This window comes from Ananas comosus, unplaced genomic scaffold (genome assembly GCF_001540865.1).
Source record: "Ananas comosus cultivar F153 unplaced genomic scaffold, ASM154086v1, whole genome shotgun sequence".
In the NCBI taxonomy this organism is placed as follows: Eukaryota; Viridiplantae; Streptophyta; class Magnoliopsida; order Poales; family Bromeliaceae; genus Ananas; species Ananas comosus.
The window spans coordinates 554-23208 of NW_017893426.1; the positions used below are offsets into that span (position 1 = coordinate 554).

Below are 22655 nucleotides of genomic sequence, written 5' to 3' on the forward strand. Positions count from 1 at the left end.
ATTTGAATATGTCGTTTATGTTTACAACTCAGTATATTTCATGTAATTCTTGCAATTATAGATTTTTTAACATAAGCATTAGTTAAAATTTTAAAATTAAAATGTCATTGACTAAATCAAATCAAACAAATTAAAAAATTTGATAGTATAACTAAAATTTTAAAAGATTGGATAATTGACTCAAAATAGTTTTTAGCTCAAGTTATTTATGTTTGTTGGGTTCGTTTTAAGGCACCATCAGACATCCTAGGAATTAAGGCGGTATGCTGCGATCAACTCTAGTAGCCAGTTCGCAACGGGAAAGAGCAGCATGCAAGAAATCGAGGCAGATTCATGGCGGATCAAAGGAGTTGTAAAACAAGAGGAGATCAGATTCTCGTAATTGCAATATTAATTCTGTAGTAAATAGGTATGTAAAAATTTATGTAATTTTTGCGTTTGGATTTTAGTATTAATTTTTTCAACAATGTTCTTATCTTTTATTCTCTTTAGCAATATAATAATAATATAATTATAAGGAAGGTTTACATGGTTGGTTCGTTGTACAGTAGTTATAATACAATATTGTAAAGATCAGTGTGAAGAGGACTATTTGCTTTTCATTTGTGTTTTTGCCCGATAAGCATAATGCAAACCTTCCGAAGTGAGCTATAGATTAGGGGGCCATTTCAGAGTGTGCTATAGGTGAGGGAGTCTCCGTATATTTTAAAGACAACTATATAAGAAATACTATAAGGCTTAGTTTGGTTCGGGTGTAAGTAAGAACTGCTTGTGACAGAGATAGGTATAAATTCAGCTATAAGTAGGAACTAGACCAATTTTGCATTTAAATGAAAATTGAGTTGTTCTTAGAAATAAGATAAATAGTGTTTGGATGGTTAGATTGGAACAAGAGAAATAAAAGTTATAATTTGAAATTAAAATTATATTATCTAATTAATGAACATCNTACCATCGACGGCCCTCCACCAAGTGTGGAAAAGTTCGGAATACCAATCGAACACTCGAACCTCGCAATTTGCAAAGGTCCAGTGTGCTACAGTAGTTCTAACTGATACATTTTTAACTGTATCTATCTCTAACTATATTGTATTTGTAATTAATTATATCAAACCAAACGGCCCTAAATGGCCTTGGGGCAAACAATGTCCATTCACGCTTAGTTTAGTTGCGTTGTATGGATGAGCAGTGTTTTGAGTAATGAGGCAATTTTACAAATTTTTTTCATGTACTCTTTTCTTTTCCAATTTGATAAATTGACATAATGTTTGGTAATGGTTTCTATATACTTTATTCGCTTTTTTGCATATGATATATGAGCTAAAATGACCTTCATTATATGTACCCTCCGTCTCTCTAAATGTCTTAAACTCTAGAATGCTGATGAAGATAATAAAAATAAAATGCTACTGATACATTTTAAAGTAGGATATATATTTTTCATTCATTTCATCTAAAGATTATTAATTCTTTACTTATCACGTCAATTTTTTTACTAAAATTATTTAAATTTTTGTGAGCTATAAAATTGAAGGTGTAAAATCTACATTCTCGAACGTGTTTGGTTCGCTTCTTTTTCACCATGGAATCGGAATGGGAATGAGTGAATCCGTTTGTCGGTGTTTGGTACGTGGGAGTTCCATTCCGATTCCGATTTTCGAGTGGAATGGGAATCGCTCAATCACCCTTTTTCAATCCGGCCTTTTAGGCCGGATTGGAAGTTGAATCCGGACGGAATGAATATTTTCGCACTAAACTTAAAAGTTTAATTTTAAAAAAAAAAAAATGAGTTAAAATTTAAAAATTAAATACAAAATTTTAAATGTAAATTTTTAATTTTTAATTTTTAATTTGAATTTAAATTAATATATTATAAAGATAATGTTAGTATATTAATTTGATTATGTTTTTATATCCATCTGAACCAAATATCGATAATGGGAATGATTTATTCCGATTCCGATTTAGGTGATGAACCAAACGGAATTAGATAATGAATCATTCTGATTCCGATTCCAGCTTATTTTGATTCCGATTCCGATTCCGACTCCGACTTCGAACCAAACACGCCCATAGTGCGTAATCATTAGGAAGGGATGGTTATCTTATCTCATTAAACATTTTTGAATAAAATAACAGATATAGAAATCTCAGAGGTGTTCTAAACGACATTTTCGCCAGTCATCTACAGGTGTCATCCTACATATAGGTGATATATAAAAGCTAATATCCAGTGAAATTGGCACTTGGCAAGAGAGTTGGAATTAAATCAAAAATCAAAAAGAAAATTTAACATAAAAAAGAAAGAACAAGACATTACTTTCTAAAATTGCTAAAAAATGTGCCAAAGAACTACCTGCTTAAAATTGCTCCAAACATTGCAATCAGGCCCACGCCCATCGCGCACAACCCTTATGTCAATATCTGCACCCTGAAGTTTCTCTATCAGAATCTCAATGCAGAGAAGAATATTAAACGACTAATAAAAAAATGGGCAAGAAAATAATATTCTCCGAGCAAGCACAAACCATCGTCATCGCTCCAAAATGTGCAGCAGCAACGAGAATACTCCCAGTGCCAACAAAAGGATCGTAGACAAGCTTTCCCTTTTGAGCTAACCCTTGATTGGCCATGATAAAGGCCATTTCCGCGTCCATGGCCGTGGGCCCCAAGTATTTACGGCTCTTAAGCTGATATGTAGGCAAAAGCTTCCTATCAGCTGCCCCAACCTCTCGACCAAAAAATACTGTCCTCTGAACAACTGGGGGGAGTCCGTTGTTCGCCCCATAATCATCGGTTTCAATGAGCCAAAACTTGTGTTCAGGGTTCTTCAAATCGACCCGCCCCTGGAAAAAGGACGACACTGATTATGCAAAGCAACAACCTGATCATCCTATAATTTCTTAGAGAGTCTGGCAAGGCGAGAGCATATAGTATTTTACTCTTTTCATGGAGCGGATGAAAGTTAAATTTTGTGTAGCGATAGGTATCGAAAAGCTATAAGCTTGGTAAGTATTTTATCTCTAGCAAGATGAACTTTATCATGCCCATATGAACTATATAGAGAGAGCCAAAAAAGGGGCGGGTGAGAATCTCCTTTCGCACGCAAAAGATACATTCTCAAACTTGGCGAGTTTGTTTTCATTAGATGTTATTCCACGTGAATTTCTACTTTCATTATGCAGCATTACATAACTTATTAAGATTGGCCATTAGAAAAGCTAATATATCTTAGAAGTTGGTAATGTAAGCATGGTTATAACCAAAAGAGTGAAGAAGGGAAAAAAAAGAAGCAAAAAATTAATTACCTGAAATGGTATGTAACTAAGTCCTTGAATCCGCTCGTTTTGTTCTTCGAAACTAATCACTTTGCCAAAGCTGTCCACGACAATTCGGAATGTGCTCTCTGGTGTCAGATATGGCAGCTTCCTTTCATCTGGAAATTCTCTTACAGCCTTTTCCAGTTCTTCATAGTTAATCCCCTGCCCCCAAAGTTCGTATATTCCCTTAACAAGTATACCTACAATCAAATAAATGCTAAAAAGTATCAGTATGTGAAAGTGTGCTCGATCATGTAAAATACATTTTTAAAAAAAGGCCTCAATATAATGTTTATAATAATGCAATACCATCTAAACTATTCCAATTAATGTTCGATTCATCGCCCATTTGGCTTTCAAGATACTACATGTAAACAATATGAGATATATATATATATCAAAAAAAAAAAAATTGATTCAGTTAACAATATACTAATAGCTGATACTTAAAATATAAGGAAAAACTCTTTCCATTAAATAAAGTTGAAGATTAAAAGCTAAAGCTCAAAAAGTACTAATTTTTCTCAAATTAGCACCCAAATAGGAGTGAAATCTCACATAGAGAGGTGATTCTGATAACTGATCTGATCACTAACACAACCAATAAAGCACTGTGATGTGCATTTCACTTCAATCACAAATTTAACACTCCATTTGGTAACAAATCACTAGAGAGAGAGAGAGAGAGAGAGAGAGAGAGAGGAGCTCACTCCGATTGGCGATATTCCGCGCGATCTCCTCTGAGGGGAGCGAGACGAAGTGGAAGGGGGAGTCGACGTGGTGGTTCTCCGGGAGCTTCCACTCCAGCGACCATTTTCTAGGGTTCGCTTCCCATCCACCTCCTCCTCCACCCTCGCCGCCGCCGTTGCCGCCGCCGCCGCCGCCGCCGAAGGCGCCGAAGAGCTCCGCGAGCGCCTCCACCTCCGGGCGCCTGTAGTCCAGGAGCCTGTGGTAGAAGACGCAGAGGAACCACATCGATCTCTCCCAGCTTCAACGTCGCCGCGACGGTGGAGAGAGAGAGAGAGAGAGAGAGAGAGAGAGAGAGNTTTTCCTTTGGATCTAAATTTTTTTTGAAAAAAATTAGTAAAAAAAAAGTAATGATAATACTAGTAGGAAAAATATTAGTTTTCTTGAATGATAAGAGTCATAGATTTCTATATAATAAACAAGTGGTTATAAGGCTAGCATTGCTAAATTAAACTATATATATTGCTTCAGAGCAATGTTACTACACATTTATAATGTAGATGTAAATTTTATACTTTAGTCTTTAAAACGCCAAGATTTATTTACTTGTCTTATTAATTTTTATTTTAATAATAAAAATTTAACAAGAGTTTTCAAACCTTAAAATGATAAGATATAAAATGATTTGTATTAGTCAAGTAGCTTATGATTTGTTTTGTGCCCTTAGAAATAGTCAAGCCATTTGTGCCCTCCAATTATGTGTGACTCATGAGTGCTTCAATTATTGTAATAGCCATTTTCAAGTTTAGCAATTAATACAAATGAGACCAAGTCAAAAAGTTTCAAACTTACCAACAATTTGGTTGAAATCGAAAAATATTGAAGAAAATCTACATAATAAGACATAGAAAGTAGTGCGCATACGTTACAGAAAATTTCAAATATATTTATATTTAGGCTAAATTACAGAAAACTCCTCCACCAGAATCTGAATTTTTATTTTCCATTTCTGTCATTTAAAAACCTATACTTTCCCTCATTGAAAAATAAAAAATATTCATAAAGCGATATGGTGTTAACTGTGATGACAAAATGATCAAATTGCCCCTCACCCTCTTCGTCTCCTCCCCAATCCTGCTCATTCGCAGCCTCTCCACCTCCGTCCTTCACGCCTCCCTCGACCCCGACTTCAACTCTGTTTTCTCCGTCTGGTCCCTTGCTCCTCTTGCACCCTCGCCTTCGGGGTGAGCATGGACCGAGAGATGGGCGAAGGCGAGGGCAAAGGTGAGGCAGTAGACTAGGGCGAGGGCGTGTGTATAGGCGCGGACGAAGGGGTGGGTAAGGGCGAGGTGGCGAAGGAGGGGGAGGTGGCGCGATCGAGGATGTCGATGAGGAAGGAGGAGGCGCATCTGAGATGAGAGTTTCAAGAGTATTTTAGGTATAAAAAATATGTAATAATAGAATATAAACAGAACACTGATGGTAGGGGTCAAAATGGACATTTGTTCTTTTTTAAAGGAACAAAATATAGGTTTTTAAATAAAAGGAAGAGAAAGTAAAATATTTGGTATTGATAGAAAAATTTTCTGTAATTTAGCTTCATATTTATTGAGGCTTGCTCTCATATCTACCGATGCAGATATCCGAAACTTTCTCTGAATTTGAATCTAAACGGAGCAAATTTATTTGATGCTAAATGGATATAGTTTTGATACGGATATAAAAAATGAAAACTCAAAGGATTTGGATTCAGATATACATTTTATTTGTATCCAATCCGAATCCGAACCCGAATTGATTTTACATTATATATTTAAAATTAATGCATTAATATAATTATAAATAAAATTAATTAATTAACTAATTAATAATGTAATGTAATGTAATTCTATAGATTATAAATGTTTGGAAGAAAAGGCCAAATAATGTGCGAATGGTGACAATTAATTTCTTAGATGTAAAGTTAGTCCTTATAAAACACTGAAATAATTGTACTATTTGAGTTAGTGAAGTACCCGCTATTTTCAGTGGTACAATTATTCATATGAGATAAAACTTGTCCCACCGACCAAGCAAATGTTTCCTAGTTGTACACATGATGAGTACATAGTGAGTTCATAAAAATTCCAAAAGTGTGCACACTCGGTGGATTTAATGCGAGTCCCCTATAAACCCTGATAAAAAAAAAAAAAAAAAAGCGTTAATTACACCGGTAGTCCCCAACCTTTCCACCAATTTTCACTTGAGTCCCCAACATTTTTTTTTTTTGCAATTGAGTTCCTAACCTCTTAATTTTATTACAATTAGGTCCCAACCGTTGAAAAAATGGTTAAAATTAACGGAATCGCTACGTCAGCGTCTATGTGGCAATCTTTTGCATGTCAATTTAGGTCCATAAACTTTGCACATTTTTCATTTTAGTCCCTAAAAAAATTCAAAATTTTAAATTTAAATTCAAAAATAATATTAAAATTAAAATTTTAAACTTACGAGAAATTAGAATTTTGAATTTGAATTTAAAACTGAATTAAAATTTTGAATTGAAATTCAAATTTTAAATTTAAATTTTTAATTGAATCTAAATTAAATTTTAATTTGAATTTGAATTTTAATTTGATTTTAAATTTAAATTTGAANAAATATTAAATTTAAAATTTAAATTAAGATTTGATTTCAATTCTAAATTGAATTTAACTTTCGAATTCAAATTCACATTTTGAATTTAATTTCAAATCACAAGTTTGAAATTAAATTAGAATTTAGAATTCCAAGTGTGATTTGAATTTAAAATTAAAATTAAAAATTAAAATTAAATACAAAATTGAAATTTGAATTCGAATTTAAATTTGAATTCAAAATCAAAATTTAAATTTTAAAATTAATCTTAAATTAAATTATTTTTTTGAATTTATAAATTTAATGGGTTAATTACACCATTGGTCCTCAACCTTTGCACCATTTTTCAATTTGGTCCCCAACCTTTTTTTTTTTTTTTTTGCAATCTGCTGATACAGCGCCATCGTGGCGCTGATGTGGCGCCTCCATGGCGCTGACGTGGTGCTGATGTGGCATTTTCCGTCAATTTTAACGGCTGTCTAACGGTTGGGACTTAATTAAAATGAAATCAAAAGATTAGGAACTTGATTGCAAAAAAAAAAGGTTGGGGACCAAATTAAAAAACAGTGTAAAGGTTAGAGACCATTGGTGTAATTAATCCAAAAAAAAAGACAACATAAATAGCAAGCATTGTAGTGAATAGTTGTATTTACAGCCTTTTTCTTTGCTTTTATGGGTTAATTTTATACAGATTCCTACAAATATAATAAATTGTAAATATATTCCTATAAAATTCAACTTTCATATGTTGTCCCTTACAAAAGTTATAATATTTTAAATATGTTCATCTGATTTGTTATCGTTAAAATACTATTTATTTTATAAGTGAAATGGTTCTTTTGAAATTACAAATATGTCCCTCTAAAAGTTCCAACTATTAATTAAAGAAAGGTAAAAATGTTAATTAAAGAAAGGTAAAAATGTCAATTCACTTTATTAAGTAACTAAGGTTAAGTATTTTATCTATAATTAACTAATTTTTTCTAACGGATCCTAACAGCAAAAATATATTCAAAAATATTAGGACTTTTATAGGGACAATATATAAAAGTAGAAATTTATAAGGATATATTTATAATTTATTATGTTTATAAGGACCTGTATGAAATTAACCCTTCTTTTATTTATCAGAGAGTTCAAAATATTGATGTTGATGCAGGTATATATAGTATTTAGGGCATAATGTGGGCTGTTGCATGACCACTCCCATATTATTCTATGTTAAAAAATAGAATTAATTACATACAATTTTCTATAAACATATTGAATAATAGATGCATTTTTCTACAAAATTATTTTTATAAATGTTCTACCGTTTTCAAATATACTCCTTCTATTAGGATCCGTTAAAAAATATAGTTAAATATAAGTAAAATACTTAATACTGATTAGTAAATGATTAAATTGATCTTTTTACCTCTCTTATATAATTGGGTAAAATGTTTTTTTACGAGGATATTGCTACATAATTCTAATAGTCGGGGCTTTTGGAGAGATATATTTATAAGAACAAAAATATAATTTTACTTATTTACTGTTGAGAAATAAACAATGATCTAACAGTAACAAACCAGATAGACAAATATGAATGTCACTGAGCTTTTGTAAAAATAAAAATGAAAAGTTAAATTTTACATAAATATATTTGCTATTCAGTATATCTATATAGTATATATAATTAACGGTTCGTTCACATCATAAAGGTGGCTTCTCAAGGAGCCACAACTCCATTATAGCCCCTAGCCAATAAGAACATGCTATGCACTCGATAGAAATTTTCGACTCGCATAGACTAGATATAAAATATGAATAAAAAATAAATTTCTATAATATAATAAATTATTAAAATATTTTATATTTTATATTATATTATACTATATTATATTATATTTTATATTACTAACTATTAGGTATTTTATCAANTATATATATATATATATATATATATATATATATATTTTGAGAGAAAGGTAGCATGCCACCCGCTTCGTTTATTTCATTTAGAAATAAACTTAGCTGGAAATGTGAATCAACTAGGATTCGAACTTGGGTCTCGGGTATCAACCACTAAGCCCTTTTGCCATTTGCGCTAGGAACGGTCGGTCATCTAATATAGTTATGATGTATGAAATATTAGTATATATTAGGTGCAAGCAAAAATTTCTCCTCTCTCTCTTAGAACTATGAAAAAGAGTTTTTCAAAGAGCCCGCCGGTCCATAGTTAAGTATTCTCTATGCTGAATAATATAATTACATACACCACATGCTTCAAATCTCTAATAGTGAATTTAAAATTTAATACAGTAAATATATTTAAATTATTAGACTTCATACCTTAGATATATTTAATTATATTTTGATATTAGAAATTAGTTCTCTAATATAAATTGCGGTATATGGTGGTTAATATATACCATGTGCAAATAATAATATCTTTTTTCAATAAATTTTAGTAATGTAAAGACGATCGTATGTATTTAGCAATTTAGAATAATTCCTCCAATTTAACTTTTAAATTAAAAATTTATTTATAAAATAGCTACTAAAACTATTAAGTTTGGTTGAATTTTTAAATAAAGTTATTAGAATACTTAAACTCTACAAATACTAAAAGTTAAAAATATTAGTAAAAAAATAGTGTTTATAATATATAAAAGGATATATAAATTTGTTTTGTATTTTTTTATTGTAAGTTTTTTCAATTTTAAAATTTTAAAAATTATATATATTAATTGACTAAAATACTATCTACCTGCCACGAAGCGCGGATCCTATACTAGTGTCCACAAAGAGCTGCATTCAATTAACCCTAAAAAATATTAGTGGTTTATGATTTTCAATCTAGTAACCAGACATGGCCCCAAACTAATGTTGAATCTTCAATCCGTCTCATGTTAAGTAGGATTTCCCAATTCAGCAAAACCTGGCATGACCTCTATTGGCTTAAATGGCCAGCATTCTGCTCTGTGGCGAGAGGCCGGGTTGGGTCAAGTCACGTTCAAAATGGCGTGAGGCTTGGTAGACCGAGTCATGTTCGAAGTGGCGTGAGGCCGGGCAGGTCAAGTCACAATTGAGACCCGCCGGCGCTGTATCTGTACGCTTTAAGTGAATTGGTTGCGTATTTCTAACAGCTCTAGTTTTTGAGATTAATGGTTAGCGCTAACGATTCGACAAGTGGTATCAGCGCTAGTGGGCATGGGTTCGATTCCCGCATGCTGCAAATGTTTTCAGGTATCGGAAAGGAGATTGTTGGCTTAAATGGGCTGGGTAGGCCAAGTCACAATTGAGATCCATGGGCTCTGTATTTGTACGTTTTAAGTGAATTGGTTGTGTATTTCTAATAGCTCGAGCTTTTGGGATTAATGGTTAGCGCCAACGATCCAACAATCTCTAGCCAGGATCGAAAGCTGAACTTTCCGATGACAGGCTAGGATTTTGGGCTAAGCCCCTTTTTTTTTTAAAAAATTAAAAATATTTTTTAATGTTGGTTCGATAAAGTATGCTCGGCGAATCCATACGGCCTCTTGCCTCCTGCTCCACTTTTGTGACAGAGTGAAATATATATTCCATTACCTTACCTGTCTAAAAATCTGCCTCTCGTTGGCATCTTGAATCCGTCCCACGACTCCAGCCAACTAATATTTTTTTCTTTAAATTTAAATAAAATAAATTTTAATTTAAAATATAAGAAAGTATCATAAAAGAAACTACCACTTCAATCACATTTATTTTAGGAAAAGCTAACTTTTAAAACTCAAATAATATTTTAAAAATATTAAAACATGTCTTATAGTTGAATATTTATTCGGAACAGACTCGAGGCAAATTCGGGGCAAATCAAATTTTCAACCGTCTTGGACCCAAATCTGTTCTGGGTTATAAAAGAACCCCTCCTTTATTGCTCCAAATTTGTTTATTGGTCCACACTTACCGCTCTATTCGGGGCAGATGTGGGTGGGAACGCCACCGACCCGAATCGGTTTCAATCGCTTTTTCCAGCTTGGGCTCAACTTCACCATTTTGTTCCTTGACCCTACCCGGCCCGACTTGGCCCCTTTTTAAAAAAAACAAAACCAGGTCCGACAAAATAAACCAGGTGAAAATTCGATCCGGCCCAATCCGGCCCGGCCCGGTTTATTCCCAGGTGGATTAATCAGTAAAATAAAATCTTTACAAGGACTACTGTGCAAAATACCTCCCCGTATATCGTTACTAGTGTTTGTGGTTGCGTAGGGTTTTACGCGGCGGCGTGGTAGTGACTTGAGAAGAAGAAGCAGGAGAATCGTCTTCGCTCGCTCACGATGGGTAACGAACTCGAAACCCAAAACCCTAGAAATTTTCTACTTCGATCTATGGCTGAAACCCTAATGATCTCTCTCTGCATCGTCTTCGTTTTGTTGGAATTTGTGGGGTTTTGATGCCATGGTTCGATCTCAGGGATCTCCCGTGATTCCATGCACAAGAGGCGCGCCACCGGGGGGAAAAAGAAGGCGTGGAGGAAGAAGCGAAAGTAATGGCTCTTTTCTTTTTCATTTTTCTTTGTTTTTTCCACCCTTAATTTCTTCAAATTTTCTGAATACAATCATTGAGCTGATGCTTAGACCTTATTTGTCACTGTCGCCAATTTTTGCTTTTTTTTTTGCTTTATTTTTTTTAACAAAAAGAACAAATTTTATGTGATCCGATGATTCATTGTTGAGTAACTTACCTCGCACTCGATGCGGAATAGCTTCTTTTCACAAAATGTTACTTCTAAGCAGTTTTTGATTTTTTTGGAACAATCCTGTAAAATGTGTAGATTGCAAGCAAGTCGTTATCCAGTGGCGTATTCCATTGGCTAGAATGTGTTTATGTTCAACAAATAGAAAACGGCGGCGGAATCAATCGAAGCCGTCTTGTTTCCCCTCAATACAAATGCCCGTCAAAATAAGTAAATTGCTTCTTTGTACTTAGTTCATCGAGCTATTACTGTGTTTTGTTAATTTTTGGGATCACTATTTGTGTTTTGTTTTGTGGGTTTCTCTTTTACGTTAGTTTGACATTTTGACAATCGCTTGTAAAATGCTGTAATTGGTGAAGTTTTAATTATGCGGGGTTTGTTTATATTTTGGATCATTGCATTTGTTGTTTATTTACTATTCAATTTTCCTTTCATAGATCTATTTCCACGTGGACTGTTGGGTTCTTTCCTAACTTATATACCTTCCTAACTTATATGGTATTTCACTGTTGTTCGCTTAAGCATTGTGTTGATTAAAATAAATTTGGTTTAATGAGTTTTGATTTTGAGTTTTGTATGATCATTCTATCAACACTTATGAGAATTATATGTTTCTTGCCGCATTACCTCGGTAGATATGAGTTGGGTCGGCAGCCCGCAAACACCAAGCTTTCGAGCAACAAGACGGTGAGGAGGGTCCGGGTTCGAGGGGGGAATGTGAAGTGGAGGGCCCTCCGCTTGGACACGGGAAACTACTCGTGGGGGAGCGAGGCTGTGACCCGCAAGACCCGTATCCTCGACGTGGTCTACAATGCCTCGAACAATGAACTTGTGAGAACGCAGACCCTTGTGAAGAGTGCGATCATCCAGGTTGACGTTGCTCCCTTCAAGCAGTGGTACCTCCAGCACTATGGTGTTGAGATTGGGAGGAAAAAGAAGGCCCCTGCTGCTGGGAAGAAGGAAGCAACTGAGGTATCTCTCTTTTTTTGTCACATTTTGGCTTTGCACATCTCCAATTAGCTTGTAAACAATTCTAGTTCATGCTTTTATTTTGTAATTTTGAATGTGAATACATGGATATGTAATTATTTGGGCTGTTTGTTAAATAGACCTTAGGTTCATACCACAGATTAGAAGGGCTGCTACCCAACGGATTTGCAGTAAGCACGAAATGGTAGCATGTAAATGTTTGCCCGTTTTTAGGAATTGTTTTACTTACATTGCACATTACAGTTTTGTTGTCTTAGGAATTGGGATGTGATCCATTTTGCTTTAAGGTTGCATAAACAGGAGATATGTTAGTGTCCTATTGGCATTTGACTGTGACGCCAACTTTCTAGAGGGTCACCCATTCTAGAACTACTCTAGTTCTAACATTCTTAACCCTCTTAATCTCTTGGATCTAGCCACCGCCCAAAATGCTATAGCTGGGTTGAAAGTTTTATCCCTATTATATCTTATATAGGACTACCTAGAGTCTCACACTCTCCCCCTACTTAAATCGTGACGTCTTTGTCAGGTTCAAACACATAACTATCAGGCAATGTGAGATTCGTCTTGCTAGCCTTAACCGACTTTGTGAGGGAGCCGCGCTCTACCCGCAACAGTCATCAGCATGAAAGCCTCGCTCTCTCCGCTATATAACCTGGCTTAGCTGAGACTCGTCTCACATTGCTGGCTGGTAATTGACTCTGATACCATCTATGACGCCCAACTTCTCAAGGGGTCACCCACTTTAGAAATACTCTAGTTCTAGCACGCTTAACCATCTTAATCTCTTGTCTAGCCACCACCCAAAATGCTATAGCCAAATTAAGGGTTTTAGCCCTATTATATCTTATATGTAGGACTATCCGGGGTCACATGGCAGAACTGTGTACCAAACGAAGAGCAGACAATTGCTTGTTTTCTATGATCTGTTGATTGCCTCCATTTATTGTTTTGGAAGTTTCAAATAGTTGCATGACTCGTAGTGTCATATCCACATGGATTACTGTTCAACTGGAGTGGAGATTCAGAGGGCTGTGTCTCCTTAAACTGCAGAGCATTGCAAATAATTTGTTGCGTTGAATATTGGATTAACTCATTTTCTTTTGACCATCTTTCCAAGGTTCCTCTGAGCCATGGCTAAAGGCAGTGTTTAAAAAAGTCCAAGGCGCACCTAGGCGCAAAGGCCTGTTGGAGCCTTGGCGCAAGGCACAAGGCGCAGGGGCCCGCCCGAGAGAGGTCAGGCGCACACTTTCATAAAATTTTGAAATAAGTAAATAATCAAGAAGTTACCACAAAATCATATTGCCACAATAAATATTCTATAGTTACCCAAATAATATAGATAAAAGTAAAGAACAAATTACCTTTTTATCTCAAAATAAAGACCAGCATAAAGATAACTATTAATTCACAAAGACATAGAAAAGTTAGATGTGAAAATCATATAATTATAAGCACAAGATCATAAAAAAGTAATATGTATAAAAGTTAAAAAATTTAAAGTTTCAAGCCAAAAATCATTAAAAAAGTATCATGATCATGTGAAAGATAAGTGTTCAAGACCCTAAGCCAAAATATGTCATATTAGCAATATTAATTAGTCCTCAATCCTCATTCTTTAATCGTCAACCATCATCTTCATCACTTGATGAAGAATACTCCTATCCCTTGTCAGATTTGTCGTCTCCAATGTCTTCTTCTTCTTCATTTTCTGTGTTGAGAGTCTCATCAAAATCAGGCTCTTCATCATTTATAAATTTACTAATATTCCACGATTGAGAAGATGAGCTTTTGCTTTTCCTTTATCACTGTACTTGGTGGAACTACGTGATCTAGTATGATGGGTAGGCTGATCCACCCCTGCTGCTCTAGCTACCATATTCCATGTCAATGTGTCATTTTCCCAAACATCCTCATCTTCCCTCTCATTATTGTCGTCTTCATCCATTTTTCCAATCAACCATTCATTACTGTCATCAATTTCACTCATTGAGATAGGATCGACAGTGTCACGCAATTTATAACGCCGCCTCAATGATCTATTGTACCTCACATACACCAAATCATTTAAGCGTTTTTGCGTGAGCCTATTCCTTTTCTTACTATGAAGCTGCAAAAGAAACGAACAACTTTATTAAATTAAGAACTTAAAACTATCAAATACTGAAATACCATAATTATACTTGTATAAGATGATTTAATATTGATAACTTACATGTTCAAATACACTCCAATTTCACTCACAACCGGAAGCACTACAAGTGAGGCTTAGAACCCTAATTGCAAATTTTTTACAAGTTTGGTGTTGATGATCCAAACAATTTCCACCATTCAGCTGTCCATATAAATATTATATTAATAATAATTAATGATGTATTTATTAAAATGCAAAATACATAATGCATAGATTTATAATATTACTATACTATTAGTATTTAATAAGTACTAAGTAGTATAGAGTAATAGAACTAACATACCCGGTGACTTTGTTTTCCTTTGGCGAATTGCCATATTAGTTCCGAAAAGACCATGTGCTTCACGATATACACTTAGTTGATCGCATTTTTTATCTTGCTCTTGAGCACTTGAAACCAATCTTTGCAAAGCTTGATATAAACCGGTCATAATCTCCTCATCTCCGTAAATTTCAAAATTTGAATAAAAAAATTCAGGGTTCAAGAAATGACCGGCTGCATGCAAAGGGCGATGAAGCTGGCATTGCCACCTATTATCAATGATCTTGAATACTTCACTATATTTCTCCTCCCTCTCTTTAAAAGACTTGGCAATTGCTTCCTTTGCTCTGTCCATAGCCTCGTAAATATAGCCCATTGCTGGCCTTTTTTCACCATCAACTAGTTGAAGCACACAAACAAGAAGACCAAAAGTTTTAAGAATATAAGCAATGCTAGTCCAAAATGTGGGCATCAATACAATGCTAGCTGCATTTTTGCCCGCTTGTTCCTTTGCTCATTTACTTTTGGTCCAGTCATCCGATGTGAGCATCTTTCTAAAGTTGCTCTTTTGCTTATGTAACCATTGAAGGGTAAGAAAGGCCGTTGCAAATCTTGTTACAGCAGGCCTAAGCAACTCTCTTTGGGCCGTAAAACGCCTCATCATGTTGACCACGCTTATGCGGGCATAAATAAAACCACCCAATGTTGTTGCCCTTTTCACTGTTCTATACATCTCAGGCATCTTTCCAATGTCCTCAAGCATCAAATCAATGCAATGGGTTGCACAAGGTGACCAATATAAATTTGGTCGTTTTGCCTCCAATAATTTCCCTATTAAGATTTCACACATATTTCAAGTTAAAGAAATATTTCATGTAATAACGTAAAATTAAAGTACATACAAAAACAAAATTAATATACTTTATACAAGATTTCTTACTAGCCAACACATTATTCGATGCACTATCAGTCACAACCTGAACGACATTTGCCTCTCCAATACACTCCACCATGTTATCCAATAACTTGAACATTTCTTCTCCAGTTTTTGAGTAATTGGAGGCATCAATAGATTCGATAAACACAGTTCCCATTGGAGAATTTACAAGAAAGTTTATAAGGGTCCTTTGTCGCTTGTCCGTCCATCCATCACACATTATACTACATCCAGTCTTGGCCCATTCTTCCATGTGCCTATTCAATGAATTCTTCGTTTCTTGAACCTCCTTTTGAAGCAAAGGAATCCGTAACTCATACATAGAAGGTGACTTAAAACCAGGACCATATTGTCCAATAGATTCGAGCGCTACATGAAAGCTCTATCATAATTAGCAGCATTGAAAAGTATTCCTGCATCATAAAACCATCTAGCTATTTCCCTACACCCTTTTTCTCTCAACTCTTTCCTACAAACTTCATTGATTGTAGTTTGTTTCATTTTTCCATCCTTTCAATCTCGAATTACCTTCTCTGCATTGGGAGTGAAATATAAGTCCATTGGTCCCTTTTGCCTTGGTTTTTTGAGTGCACTTTTACTACTACCAATACTACATCCGCTACTTTTGCTTTGAATTCCTTTTCCTTTGGCGCTCAATTCCGCGACATCATCTTCCTCTTCATTATCATCGAAGTGATCTACATCTTCAAAGTCGGGCATGAACTCATTTTGTTGTTTCTCCACCACTCTTTTCATCATAAAATTTTTTATTTCCTCCCTCACATGCGGCGGACATGTCCCGCATGCTTTTGCATTTCGGAAACCTCCAACAATATGTTGCTTTGCTCGGTAAATCCCTCCTCTTGTTACTTTTCCACAAAAATTACAAGTAAGATTATTTTTGACTTTCTTATCCGCTAAATGTACATACTTCCATGCAGGATCTCTTTCGGTTGTTTTCGAATCCATTCAAAAATGTTAAACTGCAATTCAGCAAATATGTATGATCATTTTTTATTTTCAAGGAGTTTTTTTACTTTTAAAAAAGTTCATCTTATCAAGGTAAAATGCTGTTTTTTTTTAAAATAAAACAAAAATTCTACTTCAAAAAAAGGCATAAAAAACATTGCTTAAAAAAAAAAGAGAGAAATATACACAAAAAACTAAGAGAGAAACTAGAGAGAGGACAAGGGAGAGACAAAAAAACCTTTGAAGAAGTAAGGAGGAAGTCCAAGCAGGGAGGAAGTCCGAGAAGCAGCAGACAGTTGGAGAGGAAGCGCCAGGGACAGCGGAGAGCCATACAGGGGCGAGCGGGAGGAGAGGGCGAGAGGGCGAGCGGGAGGAGCGGGCGAGCCGGAGGTGAGGGCGAGAGAACAGAGGAGAGGGATTTAGTTTAGGGTTTAGTTTAGGTTTTGGATTTTATTTTAAATATTTCAACCTGTTAGACCCATAAAAATTGGATCCAAAACCCATTAAAAATGGATCCAAACCCTTTTCTGTTAAACTCTTTGAGGTGCGCCTTGTTGGCACCTTGCGCCTTGGAGCCTAGGCCCCCTAGGCTCGCGCCTTGGCCATGGCGCCCGCCTAGAGGCTGCCTAGGTGCTGGCCTTGGAGCCTAGCGCCTAGGGGGCGCTTTCTTAATCAATGGCTAAAGGTTTGAATAGCTTTCTAGGATTACTTTCCCCTTAGAAGTAAGAAGAGCTTATTAGGAGGTGGTTATTCTATTGTGAAATTTACATAAGGATGTATCTTTTCATTATTAATTGACTAAATTTTCTCCGAAACCTTTGCTGAATTCTGACAGTAGTCTATACGAATTGTTAATTATTTGGTTCTCCAACTTTAATGCTAAATCTGAATAATTTTGTCATTGTTGTCCTGTTGTGACTGATTTATCTTATTTTTCTGCTTGACCTTTCCCTGCTGTCATTGTTTTGTTTGCTGGTTGTTTGTATGTTTTTTTTTTCTTTCTAAGCTCTAGTAATTATTTTTACAGTAATGCTGTTGAATATTTGTCTTTCACATAATCGAATTTGATGTGTATGATTGTTATTGTGCACAACATAAATTTGCTAAACATATTATTTTGTGGACAGAGATTGATTTGTCTTTTATTAACTCTGCTTAAACTGAAATATCACAGACATCTTTCTGGAATTTTAATCTTGCACTAATGCTGCTTCGATTTTTTTTAATGTGTTAAATCTTTCTAGAAATGTATCTGTAAAAGCTTTGATTTGTTTATAACTGCATACATCTCTATTGCATCCGTACTTCACCTCTGGGTTTAACCCTACATTGTCAGACTTTTATTGAGAATTTTTGTGGTGAGGTATTATTATGTCTCGTGAGTTGCGTTTCTTGTTGATTGGATTGTGAGCATTATGATCTATTGGCTTATTATAGTGTTTACAAATCTATAAAATGATTTTGGTTGTAATGCATAGTAAGGTCATTTCTGTGGCGCTGATAGTTTCTTGACTGAAGATATTCTCGTAATTGAGATTTATCTTGGGTGACGTCTTAATGCTTGTACTTGTTTTAGCACTTGAGTTTAAATTGAGCTTTTGTTGGCTGTTTGAGTTCAAAAGGATATTGAGCTTTCGTTGGCTGATGAGTTAAAAGAATATCAATTGGGAATGTTCTTAAAAAATGCAGTCTTCTTTAATAAAAATTTAGGAGTGAAAGAAACAAGCAAAGTGACGATTGGTGAGAATCATTTTGCCGTTTGTTTCGCAAACGTAAAATCTGCATCTGAATGTGCTGTCAATGTGTCCTTCTGGAGGTGAGAATTCCTAGTACGCAAAATCTGAGGAGATATAGCCTGTGGTTGGGGTCTCAATATAATTAGTGCCTTGCTTAAGGTTTTATTTCTGCTGAAGTTGAATTTACAAAATATTCCATGAATTAGTTATGTATATTTAGAGATGCTAGGTCTACAACCACAAGGGAGTTGTAATCTTAACATCATTACCATCCAAGGTCCAACTTTCTCATATTAGTCTCATCAGTAACTTTTTTGTTTAATACTAAATACCCAGATGGGTCGTCTAAACCCTAGGATGATGATGTTGTAAGGTTACAATGACAGTTGATTGTAGAGACAGCATTTTTTACATATGTTTCCTAAGTTTGTAAATCACATGCCATATTGGCATTTCTGTGTAAAATGTTGCCTGTATCTTGTATCTTTGTCCATGCTTCATAGTTGACATTGCATATTGGCACTTCAGTGTAGAACCAATAATGTTTGTCGTCTTGTTACATGACTATTAGGTCTGTTTGGATGGCTGTGAGTGTAAAATTTACTTCATCAATTCAAAGGTTCAAACTTTACAGTCTGGCTCATTAAAATTATATTGGATTGCGGGTAGTTTGACACTTTAATGTTAATGGGTTATAAATGTTTGCTTTTGGTTTTTTGTGTTTTCAAGACTACTTTGCCTCTATGATCCAAACTATATACATTGATTTAAAAGGGTGATTCGCCCATACATTTTTTAAGTTGATATCCATATTGATATTGCCTTTGCGGTAGTGAAAGTTGACTTTGGCGTTTTGTATAACTTGTGCTAGTTTGGATCATCTCCCTTTTTCCCTTTTCCCCTTTTCCACTTTTTGTCCCAAGAATTTACTTTAGCAACATTTAATATCTATTTGGTGCGTCTCTGATAAACTGATTTATCAATGCTGAATTCTCTCTTTCTGATGGTTTAATAATGGACAGGAGAGTGAAGGTGCCACAGAAGAAGCAAAGAAGAGCAACCACGTCCTCAGGAAGCTTGAGAAGCGGCAACAAAATCGTACGCTTGACCCACACATCGAAGAGCAATTTGCCAGTGGGAGGTTGCTGGCCTGCATCTCTTCTCGTCCAGGCCAATGTGGCCGAGCTGATGGGTAAAGTGACTTTTTTAACCTTTTGATGTGGCCGAGCTGATGGGTAAAGTGACTTTTGTCCTTTCTGGCATAAAATGCAGTTAACCTTTTGGATATATCATGATATGTGCTTACCTCCTATATATATATATATATATATATATATATATATATATATATATANGAGTGGGTTGAACGGATGGAAATCCCAAGATATCCGAGTGGGTTATCTGCATTTCAGCCTGATATTTGTTTTGCTTTTCATTGTTATTTTTTTCTATTTTGGTGAAGTGCCTGCTAGAATCAGTGTACAGTGAGTTGATTTTATGAACTTGCGTTTGATTGTTCTCTACCAGATATATATTGGAAGGGAAAGAGTTGGAGTTCTACATGAAGAAGATTCAGAGGAAGAAGGGCAAGGGTGGTGCCGGGGCTGCTGCTTAAGCCGAGAGCTCTTATTAGTTGTTTACTCCCTCAAGTTTCCAGTTGCCTATTTGCGCACTTTTCTATCGCTCTATTAGAGCTTAAAATCTCGAATGTCGTTATTGTGAATGTTCCACTTTGCTATAGTGGTTTAGCATAGAGAGTTTTACTGTGTCATTTTTGCTGATTAACTAAATTGTTTGGTGACAGATTTTGAGTTAAAAGAGTTTGAGCAGAAAAGCAGGATGTTTTTTCAACAGATGCTGGGGTATCATCTCTTTCATTCTCTCGCTAGTTTCTGTTTTTATCAAAGGTACTTGTGTGACGCATTATTCACCTCTTTGTAGTGGTGCATAATTTTGTTAAGAAATGGTGTATGGTTGATTTCGTCGTAGACACCGTAATCTCAGAGTCCATTAGTCTAATTCATGTCTCTTAAATCTAATAATTTTTGGGTGCATCAGATCGTCATATCGTGTTCAACTAATCTGCGTCTTTTAGGCCTATACTTTCTGATGAGTGTATCAAATTGTCATATCCCGAGTTGTCTAGGAATAGGATGGTCGGACAACATATACCATCTAAAACATTTTAAGCCTATTAAGTCTGAATTTACTGGTATATATCAATTCATTTACTGTCTTTCTTGTAGTAATTCGATGTGAAACTATTCAGATGTGAAACTATTCATATGTGAATTCTTAATAATTTATACTTCCTGAAACATAATTAAAGAAATAATAAAAGTTAGAATCCCGAAATGTAATTAAATAAATAATAAAAGTTAGAAACTTGATGGAAAGAAACTAAGAGTTTGTTGATTAAAATGGAAAAAAACAGCAAAAAATTAGAGAACAATGATGTAATCTTCTCCTATATAACAATTATCGCATGGCGTTGTTGTTTTATTCACTCTATCAGAGCTCAATATATGTGAAACTTTCTCGATCAGAGCTTCTTTCTTCAGACGATGAGAGATTCTTTTTTCAGACGATGAGAGATTAAATATTAATATATGTGAAATTTCAGAGAAAGTGCAGCATCGGTGAAGCACACCGCAAAGGTTGGTAATTTTATAATTTTGTAATTCTAGTATTTTATTTAACACTATATTACTGTCTGAACCAAATAAAGTATTACTAGAATAGTAATTCGTGTGATGCGACGAATAGATAATTGTAGAAGAAATAAAAAAACGATAATGAAGGGTGAGATTCATCTTGCCGTTGAACGAAAGTAATAGCCGAAGAAAAAGAAAGAGGAAGGGCTTGAGCTCGTTCCGGGTAGAGGCCATACTCAACAATAAATGAAAAACTGTCATGTGATAACTTTAGGAAAAATAATATATTGGTATAGATTGCATTCTCTCGTTAATCACGTTCGAAGTGATAGGATGGATTATAGGCCTAAGGGCTTAATTGCACTTATTCCGTCTTTTACCTGTTTTCAATTACAATTTCAAATCTTTTAATGTTTGTAATTAGATTTTTTATTTTTATTATTTATTTTAATTAAGTTCCGTGAAAACAAAGGTGAATATAAAAAGGCAAATTATTATGTGACAAAATGTGGTGCCGAACGGACAGCTTATGTTAGTTAATGGCAATTTTGATGATTAAGAGCTGAGATAAAAAAAAAATAAACATGAAAATTTGTAACCAGTAGTGTATGTATAGTTAAATTAAATCTTAAGGTTAATTGCATCTCCGGTAGAGCAGCAGAACATATTTTGTCCAGTTTAGACAGCTTTCAGTCCCGAAAATGGAAGGTAAGGTGAAATCCCGTCTGTATCTAAGTCTGTCAATTCCTCAGCTCTATGTAAAGATATCGGATAGCAAATATATTTCTATGAAGTTTGATTTTTTTATATTTATTTCTTGAAAGGTTCAGTGATATTTATATTTATTCATCTGATTTGTTACTGTTATATCACTGTTTATTTTTTAACAAAAAATAAATAAAATAATATTTTTATCATCACAAATATATCCCTCGAACGGTTGGAACTATGCAGAAATGTCATTTCAAAAAGTATTTTATCCAACAATAAAAGAGAGATAATAAGATAAATTTAACTCATTCACTAATCAGAGTTAAATATTTTACTTATATTAGCTCAATTTTTCTAATGGACTCTAACAGCACAGATATATTTAAAAATATTAAGATTTTTGTAGGAATAAAATAAAAATTAAATTTTGTAGAGATATATTTGTTATTCGATATATTTACATGAAGCTAAATAAGGATTAGTTTGGTATTGAGGTCTACCTAACGCTATTAGATAAAATAGAGTTGAGGAAAAAACATATAGGGATATGCTTCTGCGTTCTTCAGTAGAACCGCAGAAAATATATGTAACCGACTCATCGTGATATGTGAAACGCAATATTACATACGAAAACAAACAGGATATTTTTTCAACGTACTTTCTCACCGTAACCTGACGATTCCCTGGTTACTAAAAAGAAGTGATGTGTGTCGACATAACCTACTTTGGTATTTTTCTCCTTTCACTAACCGAACCGAAAAATTCTCCACTCAAAATTGATCTCAAATTCGCCACCTCAACTTGCTTTAATAAAACGGAAAAAAAAAAGCATTTTATCTAAACCGAATCAATTTTCTTC

The 22655-nt window shown here is 34.6% G+C and overlaps 3 protein-coding genes across 5 annotated transcripts; 1 reads left to right on the forward strand and 2 right to left on the reverse strand.

Annotated features, from left to right (window-relative positions):
• Positions 1-1898: 1898 nt before the first annotated feature.
• Positions 1899-4359, reverse strand: LOC109706028 (tRNA (guanine(10)-N2)-methyltransferase homolog). Of its 2 annotated transcripts, none has more exons than XM_020226829.1 (4): positions 4031-4359; positions 3309-3520; positions 2529-2846; positions 1899-2431 (listed from the first exon to the last, which is right to left on the reverse strand). In XM_020226829.1, exons 1-4 carry the CDS (start codon positions 4293-4295, stop codon positions 2333-2335), a joined length of 894 nt encoding a protein of 297 aa, XP_020082418.1. In that variant the 5' UTR covers positions 4296-4359; the 3' UTR covers positions 1899-2332. The 2 variants fall into 2 exon arrangements, with proteins under 2 accessions (XP_020082418.1, XP_020082419.1); XM_020226830.1 differs by having other exon boundaries at positions 2357-2424.
• A 6468-nt stretch (positions 4360-10827) lies between these two features.
• On the forward strand, positions 10828-20284 carry LOC109706032 (40S ribosomal protein S8-like). Its single transcript, XM_020226831.1, has 5 exons — positions 10828-10928; positions 11061-11133; positions 11979-12315; positions 19454-19623; positions 19959-20284. Exons 1-5 carry the CDS (start codon positions 10925-10927, stop codon positions 20044-20046), a joined length of 672 nt encoding a protein of 223 aa, XP_020082420.1. The 5' UTR covers positions 10828-10924; the 3' UTR covers positions 20047-20284.
• On the reverse strand, positions 14144-16458 carry LOC109706033. 2 transcript variants are annotated; one of them, XR_002215020.1, is made up of 3 exons: positions 14811-16458; positions 14549-14668; positions 14144-14443 (listed from the first exon to the last, which is right to left on the reverse strand). XR_002215020.1 is itself a non-coding variant. In XM_020226833.1 (2 exons), the coding sequence occupies exons 1-2, from the start codon at positions 15259-15261 to the stop codon at positions 14625-14627; spliced, it is 495 nt and encodes a 164-aa protein (XP_020082422.1). In that variant the 5' UTR covers positions 15262-16458; the 3' UTR covers positions 14144-14624. The 2 variants fall into 2 exon arrangements, 1 of the variants encoding a protein (XP_020082422.1); XM_020226833.1 differs by having other exon boundaries at positions 14144-14668.
• Positions 20285-22655: the final 2371 nt, after the last annotated feature.